Source organism: Eschrichtius robustus, chromosome 21 (assembly GCF_028021215.1).
Source record: "Eschrichtius robustus isolate mEscRob2 chromosome 21, mEscRob2.pri, whole genome shotgun sequence".
Classification (NCBI taxonomy): domain Eukaryota; kingdom Metazoa; phylum Chordata; class Mammalia; order Artiodactyla; family Eschrichtiidae; genus Eschrichtius; species Eschrichtius robustus.
In genome coordinates, this window is record NC_090844.1 from 32753418 (window position 1) to 32771318 (window position 17901).

Below are 17901 nucleotides of genomic sequence, written 5' to 3' on the forward strand. Positions count from 1 at the left end.
GCGCTCCAAGATTTAATACTAAGTTGTTCTCATTTTCTCAGTCATCACATTATTTCAGTGAGACCAAAAAAATATATATATACACATATATATATATAAATTCTTACAAGGAACACTGGTTTTCTAAATGTTGAGTCTAATCAATTTTAGCCTACTTACCATCGTTTTAACAATGTTATTTGGCCAGGTCAGTTTCCCAGGTCTCTGTCTGGTCGTCATGCACTCCCAATATTTATCAATAAATGGTATGATATCCTAATTTTTAAAACAAAATATACTAAAGCTTTTATAGTTGCTTTCAAAATTATACTCACAAAAAAAAAAGCATTTTCAAAGACCTTGTCAGAATCAAAAGACAAATTCATGTTTTGCCTTTTAATAACTGAACAAATACATAATTGCATGCGAACAACATATAGGTTGTGGGGAATTTCAAACAAGTATACATATACAAGGACTTCCCTGGTGGTCCAGTGGTTAAGACTCCGCGCTTCCACTGCAGGGGGCACGGCTTCGATCCCTGGTCGGGGAACTAAGAGCCGGCATGCAGCAAGGCGCAGCCAAAAAAAAAAAAAAAAAAAAAGATTCTGATTCAAACAAGTATATACAACTCTTAGTCACATAGGGCTTATAATCCAGTTAAAGGGAAAAGATCTGCCCTAACTCTGTAAGATGACTCCCAAGTACTCTCTCTCCTGAGCTCCTGTTCCTCCCCACCAGACACATCTCCACCTGGAAACCCCGCAGGCACCTCAGACTTCTCGTGACCAAGACTGAACTCTGTACCTCACCTCATAAATCTGCTCTTAACACTCAGAATCGCCTGTCACCCAGAGTCACAGGCTTGACACAGAGTCACTCTTGTTCTTCTCGTACAACCTGCGCATCTAAACGGTCACCAAGTGAATTTTTTAAAAAATATTTATTTATTTATTTATTTATTTGGCTGTGTCGGGTCTTAGTTGTGGTGTGCGGGCTTCTCTCTAGTTTTGGCACGGGCTCTAGAGTGTGATGACTCAGTAGTCTAGCGGCATGTGGGATCTTAGTTCCCTAACCAGGGATCAAACCCGTGTTCCCTGAACTGGAACAGCAGATTCTTAACCACTGGACCACCAGGGAAGTCCCACTAAATGAATTTTTAAATTTCAGAAACTTTTCACCAATCAGGGCTCCTTTCCACCCCCACTGCTTTGACTGTGGTCCTCGCCAGTTCCTGCTTGCATGACTAAAATAATCTCTGAGCTTGATCCTCTGGCACCAACTTTCCCCCATCCTAGGCCACCTCCCCCAGCCAGAGTTTGTCCGCCACTAACACCTTCCACCAGAATCAGTTCCAAATCTTTTCTAAAAGGAACCAGGTTGAATCAGGCAAAGCACAAGGGAAGACTGGGATGTTTTGTTGTTCCAGAAAGTAAGGAAAAGTTCAAAGACTGAAGAGGGACATATCAAAAAGTGTCAGGAGTCAGCCGGGATGGGTCTACACTGGTCAAATCTGAGCATCAGAAATCCAGAAATCCCATAATGGACTATAAAAATCAGTGATTCTTAAAATTAAAAACAACAACAACAACGGTGGGGGGGAGGACTCTTCTTCACGGAAGAATTGTAAACCAGTAAATGTATTCTGTTTACAATGACCATTCTATTAACTGCTTCAGGCTAGGACAGTCAATGGCTGCTACAACCACTGCTTGAAAGGGTTCACGCAAACTCCATGTATTACCCCATAAATTACTTAATAATTACAATGGAAACATCAAGTAGTTAAATTCAGGACGACTAATAAATAACCTCTTTACCCCAGTAGTCAAATTTAGGATCACTAATAATAAAACAAAGCAATATCTTATGCCTCCTGATGTGATACACAGAAAAACACACACTATCTACATAATATTCTTGCCAAAAATGTTTAACCCGAACCTAATCATAAGGAAATAATCAGATAAATGCAAATTGAGGAGCATCATGGCAAACAACGGTCTAGGCTCTTCAAAATTTCAAATGTTATAGCAGACTAAAAAAACAAAGTAAAATAAAGGAACTATTCTAGAGATAAAAGAGACATTACAACTAAATTTAATGTGTGATCCTTGATCAGGTGCTGGATAGAAGAAAAAGCTATGACAGATACTATTTAGACAATAAAAATACTGAGAAAAATACACTCAATACACAAAAATATAAATTGTATATATAAGATAGTTGTATTGCATCGACATTAAGTTTTTTCAGTATGATCACTGTACTGTGGTTATGAGAGAATATTGGGTAAAGTGTAATAACTACAATTTAGTCTCACGTAAGCTTAGGGGTAATATACAGACATGGGGAGATAAAGCAAACACAGCAAAATGGTAACAGCTGGCAAATCTAGATAAATAATAAACAGATGTTTATTGTACTATTTGAATTTTTCTATATATTTGAAAAATTCAGAATAACAATTTAGAGAAAAAAAAACTAAGAGGCAAACCTAATCACAGCACACCTCTATTTAAATGCATTCTTTTTAATGCAGGAAAAAAGGTTGGGGGGGTGAGGCAGGGGGAGGGGGACCCTCTGCTGACTCCTCCGGCTTAGGATTAAGTCCTAACCTCTCTGTTTAGTAGAAAAGGCCCTGGTCAGTCTGATCCTGAATATATTTGTCTCACTAAATACCCTATACCAACCAGTGTCTTTCTTTCTTTTTTTTTTGGCCTGGCCGCACGGCTTGCAGGATCTTAATTCCTCAACCAGGGATCGAACCCGTGCTCCCTGCAGTGGAAGCGTGGCCCCTGCAATGGAAGCTCCAAGTCCTAACCACTGGACAGCCAGGGAATTCCCCAACCAGTGTCTTTCAAACTGTAGGCTGCAATCAATTAGTAGGGTATAAAATCAATTTTGTAGGTCAATACTAGCATTGACTAGAATAGAAAATATCAGCATGCAGAGGGAAAAGATCAGAGGGTGCCTCAGTTTTAAATGAGAGTGGGTACATATGCATGTATACCAGGTCACAGTGTAAACTCCAAAGTTGTAAAATTTACTTAACTCATATTTTTTTTTACCGTCACAGTAGGAAAGACTCACGGATGGGCTGATCATCTAATTCTGAGTCCTGACTTTAGTCATGTGGTTTTCCAGTTTAACAATAAAGGATGAATCTTCTTAATAAACTGGCCTTTTCCCCTGACAAAATCTGTGATTGGCATCCATAAAAACAGCTCAAACTAAGCTGAGAAGGTTCACCTCAAGGTCTGATTATTAACTGTGGGACAGACAGTTGTTTGTTTCTATAAAGCCAATCAAAACTATTTAAGGATTCATCTTTCTTTCTTTTTTAAATACACTCTTTTTTAATATAAGGATTCATCCTTCTAATAGCTAAGCCAATGACACAATGAGCACACACTAGGAAGTTAGTAAATCACATGAAATGAGAACAAAATAACCACTGAATTAGTCATATATTCATAAAACTTGGGGGGAAAGAACTTATTGTTAGACTGTACAGTTGACCCCTGAACAGCTCTGGGGTTAGGGGCACCGACTGTCTACACAGTCAAAAATCCTCATGTAGGTTTACAGTCAGCCCTCTGTATTCGTGGTTCTACATCCAAGGATTCAACCAACCTTGAAATGTGTAGTACTGTAGGATGTACTTAGTGAAAAAAATCTGCATATAAATGGACCAGTGAAGTTCAAACCCATGCTGTTTAAGGGTCCACTGTATTTAGAAGTTCCTCCTGATTCTTTGGCATAATTGCAATTACAATAATTCTATCTCTACCTTATCTTTGGAGAACATGGTTTTCGGATGTTCATCCTGTGTTCGGGACTGCCAGGTTAGGTTGGCCAAAGCACTAAGGCACATTTCTTTCAAGTCTATAAAAACAAAAAGGAAGAAAAAGTTACCTGTAGTAATATATCCCTGTTACCAAAAGAATATTCAACTAGGTGGTCCACAGATTAACAACTACAACAGCAAAGAATAGAGTCATCATTTGATCTGAAATGGACAACAGCAATTATTCAGCTAAGCCCCAAGGTAACTTCTACCAGTTACCAAGCAAAGGTTCCCTGATTCGGCTGAGCCCAAATCCCTTTCCTCTGCCAGCTAACCAGAGGACAGTCACTTTGCAGTACTCTGGAGTTTGTCCTTACTTGCTTGCTTCCGGAGGAAGTAGGTATTCCCACTATGATGGCATACATTGCAGTGGAAACTGTAGTTGGTCATGAAAGGTAGACAGGATCTGGAGAACAGCCAAATTGTGCAAATTAGTGAAGTTCTGAACACACACTTATGAGAAGTAAATCAACAGGGATCCTTTCCCTCAGTGAAAGTTACATAATAACGCTAATGTATTAATATACTCTTAAAACTTAAAAAGGTCACCAAGGGAATTCCCTGGCGGTCCAGTGGTTAGGGTTCCACGCTCCCATTGCAGGGGGCGTGGGTTCAGTCCCTGGTCAGGGAACTAAAATCCCACATGCTGCGCAGCAGGGTCAAAAAAAACGAAAGGTCACCAAAACAGGGCTCATATTTTTTACAAATACCTGGATTTTTCTGTCACAAAAATTTAGTAAGACATCATCCACTATAGTTGATAATTCGGCATCTGCAAGGTTCTGACCTGAGCCCTATCGAAGCTAGTTTACTATAGTTTTTAAGCACCTAAAAGAGTATACCAGGCGACTTGTGGAAGAAGACAAAGTAGTCTCTTTAAATATCTTTACATTTAAATATCTGTATTTATATTATATTCAAGTATCTTTGTTAAGTGCCAATACCATTGTTGGAAAGGGCAGACAAGTATAAAAAGATTAATTTTAAAATGTAAATAATTATTCAAGAACAACACAGAAGTCACAAAACATTACTTGCCTCATTACCAAATGAATCCTACAGATGATAGTCTTATTTAAGAGTTCAAAGGACCCAAGTAGTAACTTCAGATTTAAGAGTTAGGGAAGATTTTTTGAGGACACAAATTAGGATTTGGAAAGATGAGTTGGTCTTCTTTTCTACAGGCAAACTATTTTGTGTAGAGATGAGAAAGTGCAAACTAGGAGGCAAAGGGGCAAACTGGTGTACACAAGTTTGGCCAAGGGAGGGGAGTTGTTGGGGGTATGGTAAAAGATAAGGCTTGAAAGGTAAGAAGTACAAGAGGCCTTACATGCCCGTGGAAGTGGATCTTCTCTGTGGGTAACAGGAACATCTTGAAGGGGAAGCCACCTTGTGAAAGCAGTAAGTTTGGTGACAGGATGGGTCTGAAGGGAGGAAGAGATTAGAAACGGGAATACGGAAGAAGCTTCTGTAGCAGTTCCAGCAGAAGGTTAAAAAAAAAAAAAAGCCCTCACCTCGAGTGAAACAATAAAAATGGAAAGGACAAGCAAGTGTACAAGAAGAAAAAAAATTGGTCAAGCTTGGTAGCTGATTTGATGGGGGCGGGCATGAAATAAAAGGAGTCCTAACCACTAAGACTGCTTGTACCACAGAGGAAATCTCCTAAGAGGTGAGCTAGGGGCAAGAGAAGGCCTGTTTGAAGGCAGAGGGGAAGAAACTGGTGGAGGGAGAGACTGAGGGCTAACAGGAACCATGCATTAGAGAAGTGTGGTGGCTCTACTGGGTGACTGGAAAAGTATAGGGAGAGCCTGGTCCTGAAAAGGAGAAAGTAAAAGAAAAACAAAAGACTGGTTTAAGTTGGAAGAGAAGAAATCAAAATAAAGGCAGGCTTATCTTGGACTTTGCTGAAACTGGTTTAAGGTATCCTTAAAGAGATGTTCCCAAGTGTGTGTCTACTGCCACCACTCAAGGAATTAAGAAATATCCTTATGACTGTTAAGATCGAGTTCCCTTACCTTTGCCTCTCTCTAGAGCCCCTTCCATTAAACAGTCCATTGTGATAAGCTCACTTACAGAAGAGATAGGCAGGTATATAGTTACCTAATTCAACTACAATCAGGTGTTTAGAGCAGCCTTTTTCATACCCTGCTAGCTCACTCACTTCCTCCATCTCAGCCATAAACGATAATCTGTCCCACCTGCTGGGTTTTAGGTATAACTTCTCAAATTCAGGTACAAACTGGTCTCTACCAAACCTCTGAACTGTGGTTTGATTCACTGCTGGATTGTTCCACATTATCACTCTGATAAATCTCCTTTCCTAGGCCCTGTTTATCCAAACAAATTCTCCCTGGCCAAAGTGGCCCAATTTTAGGTCTTTTCTAACTGACCAGCTTATATATTTTCCCTATAGGTCTTTCTACCAAGATCACTTATTCCTGATCCTTCAATAATTTTCTTTCTTTTTTAAACATTCTATCCTTGCTCACCAGTCACATATTAATCAGAACATTAGTATTTCTTTAACTTTTTAACTAGAAAGCAGTCATCAAATTATAAAGGAAGGTTGTTTCTTCACAAACCCATCCAAGGGGGATTAATTTCAGAATCAACAACGCAGCCCTATTCTGAGACAGTCTTATCTAAATTTATTTGTATAATACGGACCATAAAGAACACCCCAGAGGCAGCAGTATAGTTATTTCCATAGACAGTGAGTCAGTAATGCTGCCTTGCTAGCTGTTGACCAAATCCCCAGAATAAGTAAAGGAGCCTTTCATTCTCAATCGTTCATAAAATGATTTTAATTCACTAGAAGAGGTGTAAAGACTGGAAATTGGTTTTGCTGAGGAGAGAATTCAGGACACCTAAAGGGAGTGGATTAGAAATCAAAAGGAAAAAGAGGATGGCTCAAGCATGAAGAGGACTGGCCATCTCAAATTTTTGACATCAGGCTTTTTCCACCATATACACCAACCCTTTCCCCCAAATCCACAATACCCAATACAAGGTTTAAATGATATTGTCTCAAATTTGTTTATTTAATGCTTTGTAATTACATGGTTTGTCTCCTATCCAGGTCCTAAGTGCAAAAACAGCGATAATAACTATCATTATACCTGTTAAGGGCTTGCCCTTAGTAGACAGAAGACATGCTCAGGCTATTAAGACAATTCCTGATTCAAATCCTACTACTCACTGAACAGGGATCAGGAGACACAGGAAATACTACGCATTTACATTTGCCTACACGCTGACTATTCAACTGTTGGACGTGTTGAGATCTAGTATTTACAAAGTGCTTCTTAGAAAGTCTATGAAAAATACTCACGAGGTATCTATGCCAAAGGTGTCTGCTGTGAACCATTTGGTACATATTCCACACTGCAGCTCCACCTCTCCCAACTGGCGACCATTCTCTTCATCCACGGAGCCCGCCTGAGTATCCATCACCTCTGAAGTATCCCCAGCACCTTCCTGTGTCCACAGAGCCATGAGAGAATCAAGTTAGTTGACCTGATTTTTTGATTCGCTTAAAAACTTTAAAAACCAACCCTATTTTGCTTTGCAAACATCCAAAATACTTACTAGTGTATCCTTTCCATTAGAGGATTCTGTCTCCAAGCCACCACTTACATCAACGGAGTTTGCATCCCTGTAAAATAAGGAAAGCACTCAGAAAGAAGAATTTTCAAGAGAAACACACCTGAAAATGCCTATTCTCAAAGATGATGATCAAAGTACAGCTGAACGTCACACTCCTACTTTTTTCAGCAAAGACTGTTCTCAGACTGGATGCCCAGCATTAGGAAGAATGCGGCCAAGATAAACGCAAGCCCATGGGGCATCAAGGAAACCTAATCGGCCCTTACAGACAAGTCTACAGGGGATTGAACCGGTCCTGGGGGAGGTTCGCAGAGATGCAGCTTTTCCTCTCTGTTTTCAGAGGGACCATTACTTCCGCCAGTCTGGCAGCGCAAAGTGGTTTCCTCTCTGGAATTTTTGAAGGGTTCCTGCTAGAAAGTGACCTATCAGCACCCTGCGGGGGTGCAAGGGCCGGGAGGTAGGAGGAGAAACTTGGCCTAAAAGGTGCGAAAGAGGCGTAGCCCGAGATACAGTTCAGAGGGGACAGGCCAAGCGGTTGGCGGGACTAAGGTCCGGGAGGGAGCAGGGCAAGCCGTTGGCCACAGGACCTGGGTTCGGAAGGGGCGGGCAGGAGGGCTCCCGGGAGCCGCGGGATTCTGAGAGGGGCGGGCCTCCCTCCCCCCTCCCCCCCCCTCCCTCCCTCCCTCCCTTCCCCCTCCCCCCCCTCCCTCCCTCCCTCCCTGTGTCCTCCTCGGGCTGCAGGACGTCTCACCCGCTTTCGGCCTCTCCAGAGCCAGGCTCCGCGGCTGGAGCAGCAGACGTCCCCTCCCCGGCCGGAGCGGCTGCTACCGCTACTACCGGTTTCGTTTCCCCTTCTTCTGCCGGTGTTGCATTTGCAGCCACTGCCGGGCCGGGTCCTGCATTCACTCCCGGGCCAGGTACGGTTCCCGCCGCCGCCATCACTGCCACCTCCTAGACTTCTCGCGAGAATACTATCTGCGTCTCGCGCGAGTTGCTCACTGGCCCTCTAACCTTCAAATAGTAAAGACTCTCATTGAGTACACCGCCTGCCAAGGGAAGGCGCTCTCTAAGCCCGCTTTAAGGTCGGGAGGGCAGACAGAGGTGGGCGGGGCCTCGGGGCTGGGTAGCTACAGACCAAGCCACGTGAAGGCGGGGGAGGTGTGATTACTAGTTGGATTTCCTCTAGGACTCACTTCATTTCAGGGTGGACGCTGCGCATTTTCGTGACCGGGACGAAATCACCGCGCAGATGAGGCGCCTTGAGAGCGCTGACAGCCTAGAGTCTTTGAACGCTGTGATGTGCATTGCAGGCGTTCCTCACCGTTAGACGTGGGAAACGTCTTCCCGCCCCAGAAGTAGTTTGTTGTACTGCCCTCGTGATCTGCCACTTTGATCAGGTTTCCTAGTGGCGTCTAGAGATGGGCGGCTTAGTTTTGTGACTTTAAAGTTAATTGAAAATTTAAATCAAAAAAGTAATTGGGGAATTCCGTGGTGGTCTAGTGGTTAGCATTCAGCGCTTTCACTGTGGAGGCCCAGGTTCAGTCCCTGGTCAGGGAACTGAGATCCCCGCAAGCCGCACAACACGGCCAAAACAAAACAACAACAACAAAAGTAATTGGTAATAGATCGCCATGTGATTTGGCATAGAACTTTTAAGTCGTTGAAAGAATTGAGTTGAACTGATTTCTAAATGGGAATCTGCTTGTTTATGTAAACAAAGATTGTCAGCTCTTACATCTATAAGCACGGAAAATAGGAATAGAATTGATGCTGAACCTGTCTCATTCTAGAAATAGTGATATTCATGGATATATGGATTAATTGAAAATCTAATCCTCAGTCTCATTAAGAATTGCATCTCTAATACAATTTTAATTTTTATGTTTAGTAATCAAAATGTATACTATGTTTATTCGATCAGTTGTATACTGATAATTGACTGAAGAAATTTTTTTTTTATATAAGCAGATATTCATTTTAAATTATTATTTATTTATTTTTGACCATGTTGGGTCTTCGTTTCTGTGCGAGGGCTTTCTCCAGTTGCGGCAAGTGGGGCCACTCTTCATCGCGGTGTGCGGGCCTCTCACTATTGTGGCCTCTCTTGTTGCGGAGCACAGGCTCCAGACGCGCAGGCTCAGTAGTTGTGGCTCACGGGCCCAGTTGCTCCGTGGCATGTGGGATCTTCCCAGACCAGGGCTCGAACCTGTGTCCCCTGCGTTGGCAGGCAGATTCTCAACCACTGCGCCACCAGGGAAGCCCTGAAGAAATATTTTAACACTAGAGATTTATGGTCACAGAAAGTATACAAAAATTTAATTTCAACTTTTATACATATTTTTATTGCAGAGAAGTATTTAGACTTTCTAGTTAAAAAATAGATATATACACATATGTATTACCTATATATTTTTATATGTGGGTGCATATATATATGTTACATTTTATTTTATAAAGGAAGAAGAATGGAAATAAGATGATGTAAAATTTCCAGCTATTAAAGAAATCTTGTTCATGTATTTTTTGTTTTTTGTTTTTTTTAAGTGTACTCTTCAGTGGTTTTTATTTATTTTGTTTTTTAAGATTTTATTTTTTATGTGGACCTTTTTTTTTTAAGTCTTTATTGAATTTGTTACGCTATTGCTTCTGTTTATGTTTTGGTTTTTTGGCCACAAGGCATGTGGGCTCTTAGGTCCCAGACCAGGGATTGAACCCGCACCCTCTGCATTGGAAGGCAAAGTCTTAACCACTGGACCTCTAAGGAAGTCCCTGTTTTGGGGGGATTTTTTGGCGGTACCACATGGTTTGTGGGATCTTAGTTCCCCGACCAGGGATTGAACCCAGGCCCTGGCAATGGAAGTGCCAAGTCTTAACCACTGGACTGCCAGGGAGTTCCCTATATCTTTTTTTTTTTTTTTTTCTAATGCCAGTAGTGACACGCTAAATCGATTTGATGACCCAAATTTGAAAAACACTGGTATAGCATTGTTTTCAAAGGGCAGTGGTCTGGGGATTGAACCCTGGACAGCACCTGCATTTTAAATGAAAGTCATGAATGATCTGAAACCTAGTCCCCCAAAACCGAGTTCCCCTGCCGAGTTTATGGTTAACCTCTGTATCCAAAACTTTACTCCCTCCCTTTCTTGTCCTGTACCTGTTCCCCTAAAGACTGAGGAGCATCAGAGAAATGGGGGATTGAAACTGCCAGGGTACAAAAGCCTTTCCCTTCCCCCACCCCCGCTTCTTTTTTTTTATTTTGGCTGTGCTGCGTGGCTTAGCAAGATTTTAGTTCCCCGACCAGGGATCAAACCCGTGCCCCCTGGGCTTCCCTGGTGGCGCAGTGGTTGAGAATCTGCCTGCCGATGCAGGGGACACGGGTTCAAGCCCTGGCCTGGGAAGATCCCACATGCCGCGGAGCAACTAGGCCCGTGAGCCACAATTACTGAGCCTGCGCGTCTGGAGCTTGTGCTCCGCAACAAGAGAGGCCGCGAGAGTGAGAGGCCCGCGCACCGCGATGAGGAGTGGCCCTCACTTGCCGTAACTAGAGAAAGCCCTCGCACAGAAACAAAGACCCAACACAGCCATAAATAAAATAGATAATAAATGGATTGTTATGTTAAAAAAAAAAAACAAAAAAACCCCGTGCCCCGTGCAGGGGAAGCGCAAGGTCCTAACCACTGGACTACCAGGGAATTCCCCTCCCCCACTTCTTTTTTCAGGAAAAGGCTTTAGTCTCCTCGACCTTCCCTGAGTTCCAAAGACCAGTTTCAAGCAGTTATTAATTAGAGAAGTGAAGGAATGCAGAAGCAAAGGAAAAGCGGTCAAAAACAACAGTTCAGCCATGAAACACAGTCCTAGTTCCTCCTCAAGGGATATACATAACAATTTGACACAGATCTTTGGGTTGTTTTATAGGAACTAAGACCTCCCCCCACCCCACCACCCAGGTGGAGGATGGTGACTACTTGCTGAGACCCCAGACTGGGTGGAACCAGAAAGTTGATGATTGACATCCCTGGAACACCACTGTTACCTCACCCCCGCCCAATCAGGAGAAAGTGACACACCCCACAGCCATCACCCCAGATGTTGCCTTTAAAAACTCTTCCCTGAAAACCATCTGGGAGTTTGGGTCTTTTGAACACAAGCTGCCCATTCTCCTTGCTGGGCCCTGCAATAAACCTTTCTCTGCTCCAAACGCTGATGTTTTGGTTTGTATGGCCTCACTGTGTGTTGGGTACGTGAACTTGGGTTCAACAACATTACTTCTGTCACCTTTTGAGCAGAGAAAAAATGGTCCAGACCCTTAAGGAACTGAGGATTTTCTTCTCATTTAAAAAGAAAACAGAGATACATGTGAACTGAACTGGATTCTAATTCTGCAGAAACTGACCCAAATCTGTGTCCATTTTACATGTCTCTGTCAGCACCCCCACTCACCTCTTGCATGAATATTTTCTTGCTGTTCCCTCAGAAATGAATGAAGCTTTCCAGAAATTCCTACCACTTAACAACCCACTATTAGACCTTCTTCCTCCTCCCAGGAGCCTGCCCTTAGCAAAATAGAGTCGTCCCTTGGAATCAGGGGGATTGGCTCCAGGGCCCCTGAGAAAACCAAAATCTTCAGATGCTTAAGTCCCTTATTAAAATGCATACAACCTACACAAATCCTCCTGTACACTTTAAATCATCTCTATGTTACCCATAATACCTAATACAATGTAAGAGCTATGTAAATAGTTGCTGCTGTATGAGATATTCAAGTTTTGCTCTTTAGAATTATCTGGAATTTTAAAAAGTATATGTTTTTGATTTGCAATTGGTTGAATCCACAGATGCAGACCCTGTTGATATGGAGGGCCAGCTGGAGTGGCTCAAGCAGTACTTCACAGAAGCCAGACATCTGGGGGTGGGACCTGAGATTTCTGCATTTCTAACAAGCTCCCAGGTGATGGCAAGAATGCTAGTCTGAGGATCACGCTTGGAGTAGCAGGGAGCAGAGTGTTTCTAGCTCTACTTCACCTCCCCACAAGCTTCTCTAATGTGCTCCTTTTCAACAGTGTTACTGAGCCAAACTTGGGTCCGAAGTAAAGCCAATCTACTGACACGATGTTGCGGTGAAGGGAAGAGTAGCATTTATTGCAGGGCACCAAGAAAGGAGTCCAAGGCAGCTAGTGCTCAAAAGAGCGAACTCCCAGATGGGTTTAAGGAAAGCATTTTTATTTTTTAAAAAATATTTATTTATTTGGTTGTACCAGGTCTTAGTTGCAGCATATGGGATCTAGTTCCCTGACCAGGGATCAAACCCAGGCCCCCTACATGGGGAGCACAGAGTCTTAGTCACTGGACCACCAGAGAAGCCCCAGGAAAGCAATTTTAAAGGCAAGATGAGGAAGGGGAAGTCCCAGGATACTCATGCACAATTCTCTGATTGGTCAGAGCGGTGTCACAGGGGTTAACAATCCTTAGGCTCCAGTAGGTCTGGGGGCTATGTGCTCATGGTCATCAAGTAGTTAATTTCTTCCATTTGGTGGTGGTTTTAGCCTCTGGAAAACAACTCAGGAAATGTACGTCAGATACTATTATCTAGGTGCTTCAGAGAGGAGCTAAAGCAGAGGATATGGGGGAGGGGTTCTGTCCTGGGAAGGCCCCATAACATCCTGCTTGGTTACAACAGGGCTTTGTTTAAAATTCACAGTAACTAACCCTGCTTAGCTATTACTTGATGTAGGAGAAGAGTTCTGAAATCGTAAATTTCCCCTCTTTTCCCTCTTTAGTCTTATTGCCACACTCCTTCCCTCTCTCCCTTTCCACAAAGTGCTTAACCCTGGCTTTGCATTAGAATCACCTGGGGTGCTTAAAAAAAGACAATACCCTTTGGACAATATAACTGAACCCTGTAAAAGAGGGATCCAGAAACTGAGAGCGTTAAAAAAGCTTCCCAACGTGGTTCTAATGTGCCTCCGGGAGAGAGCGCAGCATGAAAAAGAAATAGCCTTTACAGGGACTTACGTGGTGGCCAAGTGGTTAGGGCTCTGCACTTCCATTGCAGGTGGCGCCGGTTCGATCCCTGGGGAACTAAGATCTCGCAAGCCGTGCGGCCAAAAAAAAAAAAAGCCTATAGGGCTTCCCTGGTGGCGCAGTGGTTGGGAGTCCGCCTGCCAGTGCAGGGGACACGGGTTCGAGTCCTGGTCTGGGAAGATCCCACATGCCGCGGAGCAACTAGGCCCGTGCGCCACAACTACTGAGCCTGCGTGTCTGGAGCCTGTGCTCCGCAACGGGAGAGGCCGCGACAGTGAGAGGCCCGCGCACCGCGATGAAGAGTGGCCCCCGCTCGCCAGAGCTGGAGAAGGCCCTCACACAGAAACGAAGACCCAACACAGCCAAAAATTAAATAAATAAAAATTTAAAAAGCCTATAATACACAATCTTAGAAGAACAGAAAGGACGCTGCACATAACTAAGATGTTTGGGGTAAATGCTTTTCCTCCCACACGAAGAGATTACCCAGGAGATGAGAAAGGGATGGGCCATGACCATGTAGTAAGTCCAGATAGACTGGGACTCAGCCTTGCGGAGATGTGGGTACCCTGGTGGGGCCCAGATGAGGCAGGAAGACTCTCATGTCCTCTAACCTGGTCCATACGTAGCGGAGGAAGCAGCAGGAGCTGAAGGGCCAAGGCTTCAATGACACACGTGGGCCCATAACTGGATACCAGGTGGGACCAGGGAAGGCTCGGTGGATGCCTAAGTGGATAGATAGCATCAAGCACCAGCTGCCCCCACCCTGACACCTGAATCCCTGTCCCCAGGAAGAGAGAGGAGCCTCAAATGAAGCCTGGATGTACCGCCCCCAATGGAACACAGTTCGCGAGAAATTCTGTGTTGGATTATACAAAGAAATGTAAAGAGAAATTAGGTCGGATTATGTGGATGAAAAATGTCACTTGCCACATTAGTAAACAAAGGAAGTTGCAGCCATCAAGCCATCAGTTCCTACAGCCACCCCAGCTGTGCACCCTGAGGGGATTTAGGATGGAGAAAGCAGGATGCTGGCCCTAGATAGCTAAGCTAAGGTGCATATCAAAGGAATGATTTCAGTGAGCCCAGACTCTTGCATCATCCATGCACAGAAAAGCACACTAAATTCATTAACTTGGGATGTCTGGTTTTCTTTAATTAACAAGAATCTTTCATTTTTTCATTTTTGGCTGCGTTGGGTCTTCGTTGCTGCGCACAGGCTTTTTTCTCTAGTTGTGGCGAGTGGGGGCTACTCTTTGTTGCGGTGCATGGGCTTCTCATTGCGGTGGCTTCTCTTGTTGCAGAGCACAGGCTCTAGGCACTCGGGCTTCAGTAGTTGTGGCATGTGGGCTCAGCAGTTGTGGCTCAGGGGCTCTAGAGCGCAGGCTCAGTAGTTGTGGCGTATGGGCTTAGTTGCTCCGCGGCATGTGGGATCTTCCCGGACCAGGGCTCGAACCAGTGTCCCCTGCATTGGCAGGCGGATTCTTAACCACTGTGCCACCAGGGAAGTCCCAACAGTAATCTTTTGATGTTCCAACTACCGGGTCTTTGTTGCAAAACTCCTACATACCCTGGCTCTTCCCTTACCTCTTCAGAGCAGTCCCTTAGAACTATCTGAGAGGCTGGCTTCTGAGCTTAAGTCCTCAGTTTCGTCTGCAAAATAAAACATAATTCTCAGCTTTTAGGTTGTGCATTTTTTTTAGTCAACAGTTATAAAAAGATAGTTATATTCCTCGCCATCTTGAGCTGTGGACCAAGAATTACATCCATTAAAAAAAAAAAGAATTACATCCATGACACTGGCAAAGATGAAAGTGTTTGCCCTCCAGAAGAGTTGTATTTGTACTTTATAGAGACGATTCTGGACTCCCAAAGGCTTCAGTGTCTGAGGGAGAGAACTTGTACAGAAACAAGCACGCCCCATCCCTGTACCAGCCTTTGCCAAAAGTCTCTGGATACTTTCCTAAAAAAGTGCAGTTGGTTAGATGCCCAGAACCCTAGATTCCTAGGGTTCCCCCTGCTCTCCCCCCCTCACCCCATGCCCCAGTGGTTTTTTTAATCCTCTATAAAGCAAAACAAAGCACTTTGTGTTCTTTGTAATTGTCCAAAAGATGAAGATAATTATTGTGGTGTTTCATCTCACTGGAGCATTCCTTTAGTCTCTGCTGGAGCTCTTGGTCCTTAATCTCTAGTGTTTATAAACTGAGTTGACTAAAGACTCCTGATTACTTCCAGTAACCAGGTATCTGGGTCCTACTCAACACATTTAAAAAGAGTTCTATTCTTCCTTTTATTAGAAAGAGGTAAATCTCCACGTGGGTAGGGATTTTTATCTATTTTGTTCACTGATGTATCCCAGACACCTAGCCCAGTGGCTGGCACATAGAAAGCACTCAGAAATGTTTGTTGATGAATGGTACTGCATTTCTCTCCTATGAATGAGGCTTGTCTCACTGTGAGGCCAAAGTTGCCACCAATCCCTGGGGAAAGCAGCCCAGAGGGTTCAGTAACAGGCTCCTCTGGCATCTGAGAAGTTTGGAAACAAGCTGTCTTTGTCTATCCAAGGACACAGGGGCACCGACTGGCTGGTTCTCCACTCTGGCCCTTGTCGTGGATGTAGGTTTACTGTGATAGGCTTGGATGAGCAGAGCTGATGTCGTCAAATTATGTAGCTCAGCAGTTCTTAAAGTGCATTCCCAGGACTGGCAGCATCAGGCTCATCTGGGGACTTATTAGAAATGAAAATTCTGGGGCTTCCCTGGTGGCGCAGTGGTTGAGAATCTGCCTGCCAATGCAGGGGACACGGGTTCGAGCCCTGGTCTGGGAAGATCCCACATGCCACGGAGCAACTAGGCCTGTGAGCCACAATTACTGAGCCTGCGCGTCTGGAGCCTGTGCTCCACAACAAGAGAGGCCACGATAGTGAGAGGCCCGCGCACCACGATGAAGAGTGGCCCCCACTTGCCGCAACAAGAGAAAAAGCCCTCGCACAGAAACGAAGACTCAATGCAGCCATAAATAAATAAATAAATAAAAATTAAAAAAAAAAAAAAAGAAAGAAAAATATCCCCCAGGAATCTGAAAACAAAGACTAGATTCCAAAATAATTACTGTGAATGTACAGGGAGCATATCTCTTAAAAAAAAAGAAAAAGAAGGAGGTAGGGTGTTAGGTTAGAAAGAGGGATAAAGGGTCTAGGCAAACAGCAAAAAGCGCTGAAAAGAAAATGATCAGCACTTGTACAACAGTCCTGATGCAGGAAGGAAAATGCAGGAATAGTGAAGGAATACCAACAGCCACTTTTTATTTCTGCAATGCCTTTGCAATTCCCAAAGTGCTTCATTTATAACTGTGATTCTCAAATCTAGCTGTACATTAGAATCATCTGGAGAGATTTTAAAAACTACCAATGGCCAGGCCTCACCCCAAGCCAATTAAATCAGAATATACAGTTCACTAGGGCAGGAATTTTGTCTGTTTTGTCCACTGTCCATATGAAAAGTACCTGGCACAGACATGGTGCTCAGAAAATATTTACTGAATGAATAAATGAATGAAGGAATGTACCACTATCACCTGAGATCCAAGGAAGAATTCTTTTCAAAACTTAGGGAGTAACCAGGCAACGTCAGTTACCATGGCAGCCCTGGGGAAAACATTACCAAGTGACACTAACACTCCCAGGAGCCTACATTTGTTTCCACAATAAGTAAACCTTTCTCATTTCTAAAGTACTATACTGTGAAATATGCATCTCAGTAATAACTAGAGGTTACTCAATGTCTGCTGTGAGCAGGAGGAAAAGAGAAGGGCCTTACACAGTATCTAAAGCAATGACAAGAAGAAACTAGGGGCCATGGGCAGAGACAGACAGGCTCAGACAGGCTCCAATCCCTATGATATTCTGAGGTGATCACATTGTAAGGGCTCGAGCATGAGAAAGCAGCCACTAACCAGCTACCCTGTCTCAAATATTTGGAGAAAGTCAATGCAAATACATACCTATGTATTATTCTTTTCTGATAATTCTTTCAATGTATCCCTTCTGGCTTTGTGCAAAGCGATTCTTTGTTTTGTACCTGAAAAATGAGTGGCACATGTAAATGGATGAAACATGTCAGAGCAGACATCCAAGGAGCTCTTCAGCTAACGAACGAGGAGCTCCAAGTTCTGGGAAAGAATCATAAAAGTAGTGTAGGATCACAATATCTTAGAGCAGCCTTTACATCAACTCCCCTCTATCATATCACCAATCAGTGGTCATCAGCCTATACATGAACTTTGCAGTGACAGAAAACCCAGCACTCTCTAGACAGATCTAGGCATTTCTAGTTGCTACAGCAGTCTATATCAAATTCAGAATCTGACTCCCTGTCACGCATCAGTCCCAGTCTGCCTTCTGGAATGGTACACCCCATGGCACACCTTATCTCTTTTCCATCTGG

At 43.7% G+C, this 17901-nt stretch overlaps 1 protein-coding gene across 6 annotated transcripts in view; it reads right to left on the bottom strand.

The window, feature by feature from the left end:
- The window catches only part of ASH2L (ASH2 like, histone lysine methyltransferase complex subunit), a 38163-nt gene that overhangs the window by 18264 nt on the left and 1998 nt on the right, over positions 1-17901 (bottom strand). The window contains exons 2-9 of one of the 6 annotated variants that reach the window (XM_068532209.1): positions 17459-17535; positions 15044-15109; positions 8187-8446; positions 7418-7484; positions 7161-7306; positions 4147-4235; positions 3773-3867; positions 160-255 (exon numbers count right to left, since the gene is read on the bottom strand). In XM_068532209.1, the coding sequence (XP_068388310.1) occupies positions 160-255; positions 3773-3867; positions 4147-4235; positions 7161-7306; positions 7418-7484; positions 8187-8374 (681 nt within the window). In that variant the 5' untranslated portion in view covers positions 8375-8446; positions 15044-15109; positions 17459-17535. Of the gene's footprint in view, positions 1-159; positions 256-3772; positions 3868-4146; positions 4236-7160; positions 7313-7417; positions 7485-7701; positions 7864-8186; positions 8447-14070; positions 14090-15043; positions 15110-17458; positions 17536-17901 lie in introns of those variants that run through there. The other 5 variants (XM_068532206.1, XM_068532207.1, XM_068532208.1 and 2 more) reach the window with 5 other exon arrangements.